A 13,693-nucleotide genomic window follows, 5' to 3' on the forward strand; every position below is an offset into this window, starting at 1 on the left:
TTTTTTTTTTTTTTTTGAGACGGAGTCCTGCTCTGTTGCCCAGGCTGGAGTGCACTGGTGCTAGCTCGGCTCACTGCAAGCTCCGCCTCCTGGGTTCACGCCATTCTCCTGCCTCAGCCTCCCGAGCAGCTGGGACTACAGGCGACCGCTGCCATACCCGGCTAATTTTTTGTATTTTTCATAGAGATGGGGTTTCACTGTGTTAGCCAGGATGGTCTCGATCTCCTGACCTCGTGATCCACCCGCCTCGGCCTCCCAAAGTGCTGGGATTACAGGCGTGAGCCACGGCACGCGGCTGCCTTAAATTTTTAATAATTATTTTGCAAGTTATTTGGCATTCCAGTGTTTTGATTTTTCTCCTCTGCTGGGTAGGAATAACAATAAGACTGTTATTCACCATGGTGGTGTAGGAAGTTTCAATGAGCCCATGTCTATAAAGTGCTTAGTGCAAGGCTTGGCATGCAGTTAACACAAAATAAATGTGAGCTGCTGTCATTAACAATACTGACTACACGGCACTGTGATGCTTATGTAAATGTCAGGCTGTGTGTCTGTAACCTGAGGTATTTGTGTAAATATTTTCCTAAAATAAATATAACTAAGGTTGTTCTTCGCACTTGTTTGGAGTCATCTTATGCGGTAGATGCTCAAGCACAAATTGCAGATACAAAGTGGGCAGTGGTAGTTGGGAAGATAGAAAAGCTAGGGAGTGTTCCTGGGAAGTCGGTAAACTTGGAAGATCTAAGGTTATATTAAAAATGTTGTGTCAGAACAAAGGCTCAGAATGTTAGTGTTAGCAGAAACCAGATATCTTAGAGCAGTGGTTTGTCAACTTTGCCAGCAATCCACAGGAAGAAATTCAACTCCATTAACACCCACAATGCAAATAAACGTGTGAATGTGTACAACTGTGTTATCAAGCAGTACTTATTCTTATTATATGTGCTGTAATCAGATATTTTATAGTCTGTTTCATTTTAGTTTAATGTTGATTGTTACCCACTAAATTTATTTCATTGGGTAGAGACCCCCTAATTTTAAATATTGCCTTAAAATATGTATATATACACACCCTTGTTTAAAATAAAAGGTTTTCAGTTACATATTTTAAAAAATCTTACCCAAGCATTTAATCAGTACTGAATGGTTTTGTTCTTACTTGCATGTTAAGTTGAATTTGCGGGTACTATTCCAGAATATTTACATGGCAGTAAGACAATGTTCTGTAAAAGGGGCATTGTAACGGGATACAGGCAGGATTCAACCAAAAACTGGGCAAGAGTCATAATCCACGCTGGTTTCTCTTTCCTTTTAAGCAGGTAGTTCCAATTTGCCAGCAGAATGAGTACAGAAAGAGACTCAGAAACAACATTTGATGAGGATTCTCAGCCTAATGACGAAGTGGTTCCCTACAGTGATGATGAAACAGAAGATGAACTTGATGACCAGGGGTCTACTGTTGAACCAGAACAAAACCGAATCAACAGGGAAGCAGAGGAGAACCGGGAGCCATTCAGAAAAGGTAAGCACATGAAGTCCCGGTGACTAGGTTGCTTATAAATCCTCACGTGGGTCGTGGCCACACGTGCCAAAGATGATCGGTCCATTTTGTGTGGTCTAGGAAGGAATCTTCTCTGATGTCTTCTTAGGATGCGACTGACAGAATGGTGGATGGGCTTGGACAAGTACCCATTGTGCTTAGTATGAAGGGCTGGGAGAGCATATCTGACAAGTTCTGCAGAGAAAATACATTAAGGTCTTTGTTAGTGTGTATATTTTTGTTTTGTTTTGTTTTGTTTTGTTTGTGTGTGTGTGTGTGTGTTTGTTTTTTGAGACAGGGTCTCACTGTGTCTCCCCAGCTGGAGTCCAGTGGTATGAACTTGGCTCACTGCAGCCTCGACCTGCTGGACTCAAGCAATCCTCCTACCTCAGACTCCTGAGTAGCTGGACTACAGGCATGCACCACTATGTCCAGCTAATTTTTGTATTTGTGTGTGTGTTTGTGTGTGTAGATGGTATTTCACTATGTTGCTCAGGCTGGTCTCAAACTCCTGAGCTCAAGGGATCCACCCACCTCAATCTCTCAAACTCCTGGAATTACAGGCATGAGAGCTAGGATGCCTAGCCAGTGTATATATTCTTAAAACGGAGTTATGTGTACAAGAATCTGCATGTTACTGCACCCAGAAATTTTTAAAGGATACATATCAATCAATCTTTAGATGTTTACTATTGGTATTGTTAAACTGGCAGTATGAGTTATATAAATAACCACCCTTTGTGTGTGTGTGTGTGTGTGTGTGTGTGTGTGTGTGTGTGTGTGTGTGTATGTATGGTCTGCCCAGGGTCAGGTCAGCATCAGAGGCAGGGTCTAGACCAAGGCCAGCAAACTTTTTCTGTAAAGGGCCAGCAAGTAAACATTTTAGGCTTTGTGGACCACGTGGTCTCTGCCAATGTTGTGTGTAAGTAGCCATAGACAGTACGTCACTGAGGGCAGTAGAACTTGGCTTGCTTTTACCATAACACCTTTTCCTTTGTGGCTTATCTATTTCATCTGCTACTGGTTCTCCCACCCTGGCAAACTGATGTGTGCTTCTCTTGTAGCTCTTCTCCATGAGCAAGCTGAGACTTTTCTCTCTGGACCCCAGGTTTGATATCAGGCTGAAAATAATTCTTCCATGGTGTTCCCTAAAATTCTAACTGAACAACCTTAGCATCACATTCACAGAAATCATTATCGTAGTGTTCCGGTTTCAGCCCTCCAGACATGCCTCTCTGCAGCCTTACTCAGAGAAGCCTCAGATTTTAGCTGGTTTTCCCGAGGTCTCTGTTCCTGCCATTCTGCCCTTGCAGGTTTTCTAGAAGTCTCTTTTTCCCCCATGCCAACCCCCCCTCTAGTTTCTCTTTCTTGGGTTCTGCTACCTGGATGAGCTATTTTTTTCTAATAATTTTCACCTGTAGAAAATGTGACATGCCATGAAATCCCATTTCTGCAATGATTCTTCCTGTTCCTGTTCTCCCTGTGGGGAGATTCTCAGTGTGGGGAGTGCATGTACTCCTGGGAGCCCCATCTCACCCAAATTTGGGGAGGCCATTGACTCCTATATGTCGTTTGTCCCCTACCTCTCCATAGCAAACATTTAGATGCATTACCTCTTAGAGTGAGTTTCTGGATTTAATTTCAAGCTGTTGAGGATTGAGCTTAAGTGCCTTCTGCCCCGAAGCAGAAGGTACTAAAATCATGGTATTTGACCAGAATTAAAATGGAATTCCCGCCGGGCACAGTGGCTCACACCTGCAATCCCAGCACTTTGGTAGGCTAAGGTGGGTGGATCACCTGAGATTAGGAGTTCAAGACCAGCCAGACCAACATGGTGAAACCCTATCTCTACTAAAAATACAAAAATTAGCCAGGTGTGGTGGCGTGTACTGTAATCCCAGCTACTTGGGACTACAGAAGAATCACTAGAACCCGGGAGGCGGAGGTTGCAGTGAGCCGAGATGGCACCATTGCACTCCAGCCTGGGCAACAAGAGTGAAACTCTGTCTCAAAAAAAAGAAAGAAAGAAAGAAAGAAAGAAAATGGAATTCCCACCAATCTAAACAGGAAGGTGGCCTCTGTCATAACAGGTCCAGACTGGATATTGGTGAACTAGCTAAAGCTGAAGCAGCCAGACAAGTTACAAGGAAGTTCTAGTTGATTGCCCAAACAGTGAATAAAATATGCTTCTTCCTCATTCCTTTCCCCCACAACTGCACTGCTTAGGCTCCTATCACAATTTTGGAATCTCTACCAAATGTAGATATCTGATGGGGTGGCAGGAGAATTGGCTCCGTGGGGTCAAGGGTCAACTTCGCTCTTGGTGTTGGTGGCACGACATCAGACACACGTGTAGTCTGGGACACAGCAAAGGGACCGGGATTGGGTGCCTGCAGAAATGTCAGAAAAGCATATAGTGAGTGGAAACTCTCATACCCTGTTTTTTTCCAACTCTGCCTGCCCATTCTGGTGGTTAGGGTCCTTTCCTGATCGTTCAGTTTGCAGGTCATATGTTTTGTAGATTTCTACCCTCGGCATATGGGCATTAAAAGAGCTCAGTCTTGGCCGGGCACAGTGACTCACTCATGCCTATAATCCCAGCACTTTGGGAGGCCAAGGCGGTTGGGTCACTTGAGGTCAGGAGTTTGAGACCAGCCTGGCCAACATAGTGAAACCCCATCTCTACTAAAAATACAAAAATTAGTCCGGCATGGTGGTGCACACCTATAATCCCAGCTACTTGGGAGACTGAGGCAGGAGAATCGCTTGAACCTGGAAAGTGGAGGTTGCAGTGAACTGAGATCTCACCACTGCACTCTATCCTGGGTGACAAAGCGAGACTCCATCTCAAAAAAAAAAAAATTCTCAGTCTTGAATCTTAGTCGTGTTTTCCAAGGATGGTTTATATTCCCAGGGGATGTGGGTGGTTCTCGCTTCTCAAAACCCATATCAAATTACTTTGCCTGTGACTTTTTACAAAAATTCTTATTCTAGTACCTTTCTGTGCCCTTCGCAAGCACACAGATGATGTTCAGTAAATGCCAGACCTCTTTCCTCCCATTTCCCATCTGCCCTGCCTCCCTCACAGCCAGTCTGCTCTCCCTCTTTCCTCCCTTCCTCTCTTTGCCCTCTTCATCCCTCTTTCCTCCTCTTTCCTTTCCTGCCGTATTCTCATTTGGACAATTTCCCAATTAAGTTCAGTGTAACCCTGACTTCTCTTTCTTTTTTTAATATCATCTGTCTTTCTTGACATTTCACATCCTGAATAATTTCCTTCAGAGGATCAGTTCTTTAAGACATCAGAATATGAGTCACCCGGCGAGGTATCACCAGGCTGAGTATCACCAAGGACCAGCACCCGTTCCAGCAAAGCGCTGCCTAAGTGGCCTGAACTGCGCTCGTTTCTTTAATGAGGATTGTAGCACAGAAAGTTGCTTTCTTTTTTCTTAAAGAAAGGAAATCCCCAGCCCAGCTAAGCTTTCCTGTTAAACAAGTGTTTTGAGAGACCCATTTGGAGTACTTTTCAGTAAAAGGACCTTTATTGTGTTTTGTGAGAAGGAAGGACAGGCACAAACATGCTGTTAGAATGTGCCATGGAGAAAGATAAGCCCGCAGGTTCGAGTGGAGTAACTTTACCCTTTGTCTAAAGATGGAGCAAAGACTCTCAGAAATGAGCAGCAATGTTTTCAGTGCTATGGAATGAGCTCCTTCGTTTCCTGATGAACACACTTCTCAGCATGTGTTCTGGGAAACACTAGTTTTTGTATTTTTGGAGTTTTGTTGTTTGTTTGTTTTGTTTTGTTTTGAGACGGAGTCTCTCTCTGTCACCCAGACTGGAGTGCAGTGGTGCTATCTCGGCTCACTGCAACCTCTCCCTCCCAGGTTTAAGCGATTCTCCTGCCTCAGCCTCTTGGGTAGCTGGGATTACAGGCGTGTGCCACCATGCCTGGCTGATTTTTTGTGTTTTTAGTAGAGCCGGGGTTTCGCCATTTTGGCCAGGATGGTCTCAATCTCCTGACCTTGTGATCTGCCAGCCTCAGCCTCCCAAAGTGCTGGGATTACAGGCGTGAGTCACCACACCCAGCCTTAAAGTGATATCTTCATAAAATAATCTGGAATTAAGAATGTGGGGTCTTTAGAGCATCTATGAATTAATATTTAGTTGGAACCAACACACAGATGAAGATGGCTCATTGAAACATATCAATTGTAGGATATCCTAGGGAATCTGTGAAAAGTGCTGAGGGAGCTGTTCCACTTAATAAGATGCATTTTCCATTTTTGGCACATACCACATTTGGTAGTCTACTCTGGCTGCTTATTTTCTTTCTTTCTCTGATTGGTTGTAAATTGCCATCCACCTCCACAGCCTAAGGACACCAGAGTAATTGAAGCTTGTAAAGCCACGGGGTGAGGGGTATTCCTGCACTGAGTGATTACTGATGGGGAAGGGTGGTGATACTGTGCCATCTCATTTTATTCTATTTATTTATTTATTTGACAGAATCTCGCTCTTGTTGCCCAGGCTGGAGTGAAGTGTTGCGATCTCAGCTCACTGCAAACTCCGTCTCCCGGGTTCAAGCAATTCTCCTGCCTCAGCCTCCCAAGTAGCTGGGATTACTGTCACCCACCATCATGCCCAGCTAATTTTTGTATTTTTAGTAGGGACGGAGTTTTGCCATGTTGGCCAGGATGGTCTTGAACTCCTGACCTAAGGTGATCCGCCCACCTTGGCCTCCTAAAGTGCTGGGATTACAGGCGTGAACCACTGTGCCCAGTCTATTCTATTTATTTTTAAGATCTTAGGCAACATGCTCATTTTAGAGAATTTGCTTTCGAGTCACGTAATTTATGATTGAACCTTGGGTACAATTCTCTTGCTCATGGAAACCTAACTCAGCTGTTGGTTTTCTTCCTGCTACTTTGCAGCCCAAGTTCAGAAGTAGATTTTTAATGATAGAAGTCACCATAGGAAGACACTCTCCCTTGCACTAACTGGAGGTTCTCAGTCTTGCCTGTACATCAGAACCTCTTGTGGAATTTTTACAAACTCTCTAGGTGCCTGGACCCAGTCCCTGCAGATATAGAGTGGTTCTGGGATGAGACAAGGGGAAGAATCTATCATTGAAAATGAATTCAGTGGCCTGAATGTTTTCTCCCATTCTTTTGTCTCTTTACTTTGTTGATTGTTTCCTTTGCTTTACAGAAGCTTTTTAACTTGTGATCTCATTTGTCCGTTTTTGCCTTTGTTGCCTTGCTTGTGAAGTATTACTCAACAAATCTTTGCCCTGTTTAGTGTCCTGGAGAGCTTCCCCAGTGTGTGTGTCTTTTTGTTTTTTGGTTTTTGGTTTTTTTTGAGACTGAGTCTTGCTCCGTCGCCAGGCTGGAGTGCAGTGGCGCCATCTTGGCCCACTGCAACCGCTACTTCCCGGGTTCCAGCAATTCCCTTGCCTCAGCCTCCAAGTAGCTGAGACTACAGGCATGTGCCACCATGCCCAGCTAACTTTTTGTATTTAGCAGAGACGGGGTTTTACCATGTTGGCCAGGATGGTCTCAATCTCTTGACCTCGTGATCCACCTACCTTGGCTTCCCAAAGAGCTGGAATTACAGGCATGAGCCACCACGCCTGGCCTTCCCCAGGGTTTTCTTGTAGTCATTTCATAGTTTGAGGTCTTAGATTTAATTCTTTAATCCATTTTGATTCAATTTTTGCATATGGCAAGAGATGGGGTCTACTTTCATTCATCTACATATAAATATGCAGTTTTTCCCTGTGTCTTTTACTGAAGAGACTGCCTTTCCCCAATGTATGTTCTTGGCACTTTTGCTGAAAATAAGTTCACTGAGGATGATGAATTTATCTCTGAGTTCTCTATTCTGTTCCATTGATCTGTGTGTCTGTTTTTATGCCAATACCATGTTGTTTTGGTTATTACAGCTCTGTTGTATAATTTGAAGTCAGGTAATGTGATTCCTCCAGTTCTGTTCTTTTGGCTTAGATGAGCTGTGGCTATTCTGAGTCTTTTGTGGTTCCCATACAAATTTTAGGATTGTTTTTTCTATTTCTGTGAAGACTACCATTGGTATTTTCATAAAGATTGCATTGAATCTGTAGATTGCTTTGGGCAGTATGAATATTTTAACAATATTCCAATCCATGAGCATGGAATATCACTCCATTTTTCTGGTGTCCTGTTTAGTTTCTAGCATCATTGCAATCAATTTATAGTTTTCATTGCAGAGATCTTTTACTTCTTTGGTAAACTTAGTTCTTAGGTATTTTATTCATAGCTATTATAAATTGGATTACTTTCTTGATTTCTTTTTCACATTGTTTTTCATTGGCAAATAGAAAGGCTACTGATTTCTGTATGTTGATTTCGTATCTTGCAACATTACAGAATTTATCAGTTCTAATAGTTTTTTGGTGGAGTCTTTAGGCTTTTCCAAATATGAGATCATATCATCTACAAACAAGGATAATTTGACTTATTCCTTTCCAATTTGGATGCCCTTTATTTCTTTCTCTTGTCTGATGGCTCTAGCTAGGACTTCTGGTGAACGTGGGCATCCTTGACATGTTCCAGATCTAGGAGGAAAGGCTTGTAGTTTTCCCCCATTCAGTTTGATACTTGCTATGGGTCTGTCATATATGGCTTTTATTATATTGAGGTATGTTCCTTCTATACCCAGTTTTTTGAGGATGTTTATCATGAAGGGATGTTGAATTGTATCAATTTTTTTTTTCAGCATCTGTTGAAATGATCATATGGTTTTTGCCCTTCATTCTGTTGCATGACATACCACATTAATTGATTTGTGTATGTTGAACCATCTTTGCATTTCTGGGATAAATACTACTTGGTCATGATGAATGATCTTTTTAATGTGTTGTTGAATTCGATTTTCTAGTATTTTGTTGAGGATTTTTGCATCAATATTCATCAATGATATTGGCCTGTAGATTTTTTTGGTTTTGTTTGTTTGTTTGTTTTTGTTTTTTGATGTGTCTTTGTCTGGTTTTGGCATCAGCGTAATACTGGCCTTGTAGAATGAGTTTGGAAGTATTTCCTCCTCCTCTGTATTTTAGAATAGATTGAGTGAGATTGGTATTAGTTCTTCTTTAAATGATTGGTAGTATTCAGTAGTGAAGCCATTGGGTCCTGGGCTTTTCTTTGCTGAGAGACTTTTTATTACAGCTTTGATCTTGTTACTTGTTATTTGTCTGTTTGGGTTTTGGATTTCTTCATGATTCAATCTTGGTAGGTTTTATCTATCTAGGAATTTATCCCTTTTTTTCTACATTTTCCAATTTATTGGCAAATAGTTGCTCATAGTAGCCACTAATCATGTTTGAATTTCTGTAGTAACAGTTGTAATGTGTCGTTTTTCAGCTCTGATTTCATTTATTTGGGTCTCTCTTTTTTTGCTTTTTTTTTTTTTTTTTTTTTTTTGGTAGTCCGGCTAAAGGTTTGTCAATTTTGTTTATCTTTTCAAGAAACTAACTTCTTGATAAGGCACAGTGGCTCACACCTGTAATCCCAGCACTTTGGGAGGCTGAGGTAGGTGGATCACTTGAGGACAGGAGTTTGAGACCAGCCTGGCCAACAGGGTGGAACCCTGACTCTACTAAAACTACAAAAATTAGCCAGGCGTGGTGGCACATGCCTATAGTCCTGGCTACTCCTAGCTACTCAGGGGGCTGAGGCACAAGAATCACTTGAACCTGGGAGGCAGAGGTTGCAGTGAGCCGAGATCACACCACTGCACTCCAGCCTGGGCAACAGTGAGACTCTGTCTCCAAAAAAAAAAAACCAAACCAAAACAAACAAAACAATTTTTGTTTCATTGATCTTTTGTATTGTTTTCTTTGCTTCAATGTCATTTGTCTCTGCTTTGATCTTTATTATTTCTTTTCTTCTAGTAACTTTGGGTTTGGTTAGCTCTTGCTTTTCTAGTTCTTTTTTTTTTTTTTTTTTTTGAGAGAGAGTCTCGCTCTGTTGCCCAGGTTGGAGTGCAGTGGTGCGATCTCAGCTCACTGCAAGCTCTGCCTCCTGGGTTCACACCATTCTGCCGCCTTAGCCTCCTGAGTAGCTGGGACTACAGGTGCCCGCCACCATGCCCGGCTAATTTTTTTGTATTTTTTAGTAGAGATGGGGTTTCACTGTGTTAGCTAGGATGGTCTCAATCTCCTGACCTCGTGATCCGCTCACCTCGGCCTCCCAAAGTGCTGGGATTACAGGCGTGAGCCACTGCACCCAGCTTTAGTTCTTTCAGATGCATCATTAGGTTGTTTGAAGTTTTTTTAATTTTTTGATGTAGGTACTTATAGCTATAAACTTCCCTCATAGTTCTGCTTTCACTGTGTCCCACAGGTTTTGGTGTATCATGTTTCCATTATCATTTGTTTGAAGAAATTTTTCAGTTTCCTGTTTAATTTCTTCATTGACCCACTGGTCATTTAGGAACATGTTGTTTAATTTCCATGTTTTTGTATAGTTTCCAAAATTCCTCTTATTATTGATTTCTAGTTTTATTCCATTATGATCAATCAGAGATGTTTGATATTATTTCAATTTATTTGAATGTTTTAAGACTTGTTAAGTCTTATATATGACTTGTTAAGTCTTATATGTGACTTGTTAAGTCATATATGTGACTTAATATATGTTCTGTCTTTGAGAATGATCCATGTGCTGAGGAAAAGAATGTGTATTCTACAGCTGTTGTATGAAATATTTTATAAATATCTATTTGGTCTATAGTGCAGATTAAGTCTGATGTTTCTTTGTTGATTTTCTGTCTGGAAGATCTGTCCAATGCTGAAAGTGTAGTGTTGATGTCTCCAGCTGTTATTTTACTGGGGTCTAACACTCTCTTTAGCTCTAATAATATTTGCTTTATATATCTGGCTGCTCCAGTGTAAGGTGGATAGATATTTACAACTATTATATCCTCTTGCTGAATTGACCTCTTTATCATTATATAGTGACTTTCTTTGACTCTTCTTATAGTTTTGTCTATGTATTTTGTCTGATGTAAATATAGGTATCTTTTTTGCTTTCCATTGGCATGGAATATCTTCTTCCATCCCTTCATTTTCAGTCTAGGTGGAGTATCTGTTGTAGGCAACAGATAATTGGGTCTTTTTTTTAAAAAAAAAAAAATTCTATTCAGCCACTCTATGTCTTTTGATTGAGAGTTTAGTCCATCTACATTCAATGTTATATTGATAAGTAAGGACTTACCCTTGCCATTTTGTTATGTTTTCTGGTGGCTTTGTGGTCTTCTCTTCCTTCTTTCCTCCCTTCCTTTCTGCCTTTTAGTGAAGGTGGTTTTCTCTTGTGGTATGCTTTAATTTCCTGCTTTTTATTTTGTATGTATCCATTGTATGTTTTTTGATTTAAGGTTACCATGAGGTTTGTAAGAACTGTCTAATAACTCATTATTTTAAGCTAAAAGAAAACTAATAAAACTCTACACTTTAACTTCCTCCTTCTGCTTTTAACTTTTATTATTTCTATTTATATCTTACTGTGCTATGTCTTGAAAAGTTGTTCTAGTTACTATTTTTTATCAGCTCGTCTTTTAGTCTTTCTAATGAAGAGTATTTTACATGTCACAGTCACAGTGTTATACTATTCTGGGTTTTTCTGTATACTTAACTGTTACCAGTGAGTTTTGTGCCTTCAGGTGATTTCTTATTGCTCACTAACATCCTTTTTCTTTCTGATTAATGTACTCTCTTTAGCATTTCTTGTAGGACAGATCTAGTGTTGATGAAATCCCTCAGCTTTTGTTTATCTGGAAAGGTCTTCGTTTCTCCTTTATGCTTGAAATATATTTTCTAGGGTAAGAGTTTTTTCCTTCAGCACTTTAAATATGTCATGCCACTGTCTCCTGGCCTATAAGGTTTCCACTGAAAAGTCTGCTGCCAGACGTATTGGAGAGCCAGTGTATTTTATTTGTTTCTTTTCTTTTGCTGCTTTTAGGATCCTTCCTTTTATCCTTGACTTTTAGGAATTTGATTACTAAATGCCTGAGGTAGTCTTCTTTGGGTTAATCTGCTTGGTGTTCTACAACCTTCTTGTTCTTGGATATTGATATCTTCCTCTAGGTTTGGGAAGTTTGCTGTTATTACCCCCTTGAATAAACTTTCTATCCCTTTCTCTTTCTCTACCTCCACTTTAAGGCCAATTACTCTTAGATTTGCTTTTTTAAATCTATTTTCTAGATCTTGTAGGTGTACTTCATTCTTTTTTCTTTTGTCTCCTCTGACCGTATTTTCCAATAACTTGTCTTCCAGCTCACTAACTCTTTGTTCCACTTAATCAATCCTGCTATTAAAAGACTCTGATGCATTCTTCAGTATGTCAGTTGCATTTTTCAACTCCAGAATTTCAGCTTGACCCTTTTTAATGATTTCAATCTCTGTTACATTTATCTGATAGAATTCTAAATTTTTTGGTGTTGTCTTGAATGTCTTTGAGTTTCCTCTTTGTTGAGTTTATCTGATAGAATTCTGAATGTCTTCTCTGTGCTACGTTGAATTGCTTCGAGTTTCCTCAAAATGGCAATTCTGAATTTTCTGTCTGAAAGGTCATGAAGTTTTGTTTCTGCAGGCTTGACCCCTAGTGCCTTATTTAGTTTGTTTGGTGAAGTCATGTTTTCGATGCTTGTGGATGTTCATCAGTCTGGGCATTGAAGAGTTAGATATTTACTGTAGCCTTCACAGTCTGGGCTTGTTTATACACATCCTTCTTGGGAAAGATTTCCAGGTATTCAAAAGAACTTGGATATTATGATCAAACCCATATCTGCCTTAGGGGGCATCTCAAGCTCAGTAACTCTGCATTTCTTGCAGACTATCTGGAAGAATTATCTTGATTATGAAGCCCAGACTCTTGTTCTTGTTGCTTACTTTCTCCCAAACAGAATCAATCTCAATCTCTCTCTTTTTCGCTATCTGTCTCTCCCTCTTCCCCCTTTCTCCCCTCTCCCCTCTCCCCCTCTCCCTCTCTCTCTGTTCCTCTGTGCTGGGCCACCCAGAGCCAGGGGTGTGGTGATACAAGCACCACTGTGGCCATCACCACTGAAAATGTACTGGGTCAGACCTCAAGCCGGCACCACATTGGGTCTCGCCATGGCCCACGTAACCATGATCTGGCTACTGCCTATGTTCACTCAATGCCCTGGGGCTCTGCAATAAGCAGGTTTTGAAACCAGTCAGGCTAGCTTCAAGCCAGTGAATTCCCCCAGGCTGCAGCCAGATCCAGAGATGCCATCTGGGAGCCATGGACTGGAGTCCAAAATCTTAGAAATCTACCTGGTGTCCTATCTATTCTACTGTGGCTGAGCTGGCCTCAAACCATTAGCCAGTCCTTCCCACTCTTCCCTCCCCTTTCCATATGCTCAGGGGCCTCTCCCCATGTTCACCATCAACACAGGCCCATGAGGAGGGCTGCCAGGTTACTGCTGATGTTCAGTAAAGGCCTACGGCCTCTTCAGTCAGCTTGTGGTAAATGCTTTCAGTCACCCTTCAGGGCAGTGAGCTCCCTTCTGGCAAAAAGCAAGTCCAGAGATGTCATCCAAGAACCTAAGGCCTAGACTCAGGGACTCCAAGAGCCTGTTTGTTGCTTTACCTCACTGTGGCCAAGGTGGTACCTAAAGTGCAGCACAGGCTGGGCACAGTGGCTCATGCCTGTAATCCCAGCATTTGGGGAGGCCAAGGCGGGCAGACCACTTGAGGCCAGGAGCTCAAGACCAGCCTGGCCAATATGGTGAAACCCTATCTGTACTAAAAATAAAAAAATTTAAAAAAAAAATAGGCTGGGTGTGGTGGCTCACACCTGTAATCCCAACACTTTGGGAGGCCAAGGTGGGTGGATCATGAGGTCAGGAGTTTGAGACCAGCCTGATCAACATGGTGAAACCCCATCTCTACCAAAAATACAAAAACTAGCCAGACACAGCTGGGCACGGTGGCACATGTAATCCCGGGACTTTGGGAGGCCAAGGTGGGTGGATCACTTGAGGTCAGGAGTTCGAGACTGGCCTAACCAACATGGTGAAACCCTGTCTCTACTAAAAATACAAAATTAGCCAAGCATGGTAGCGCATGCCTGTAATCCCAGCTACTCAGGAGGCTGAGG

At 41.7% G+C, this 13,693-nt stretch overlaps 1 protein-coding gene across 1 annotated transcript in view; it reads left to right on the forward strand.

The window, feature by feature from the left end:
- ATP8B1 (ATPase phospholipid transporting 8B1) overlaps positions 1-13,693 on the forward strand; it is a 162,555-nt gene that overhangs the window by 71,374 nt on the left and 77,488 nt on the right. Inside the window, 1 exon segment of the mRNA XM_017890450.1 lies at positions 1,317-1,522. Within this exon segment, the coding sequence (XP_017745939.1) occupies positions 1,342-1,522 (181 nt within the window). The 5' untranslated portion in view covers positions 1,317-1,341.

This window comes from Rhinopithecus bieti, unplaced genomic scaffold, assembly GCF_001698545.2.
Source record: "Rhinopithecus bieti isolate Rb0 unplaced genomic scaffold, ASM169854v2 scaffold_17861, whole genome shotgun sequence".
Classification (NCBI taxonomy): domain Eukaryota; kingdom Metazoa; phylum Chordata; class Mammalia; order Primates; family Cercopithecidae; genus Rhinopithecus; species Rhinopithecus bieti.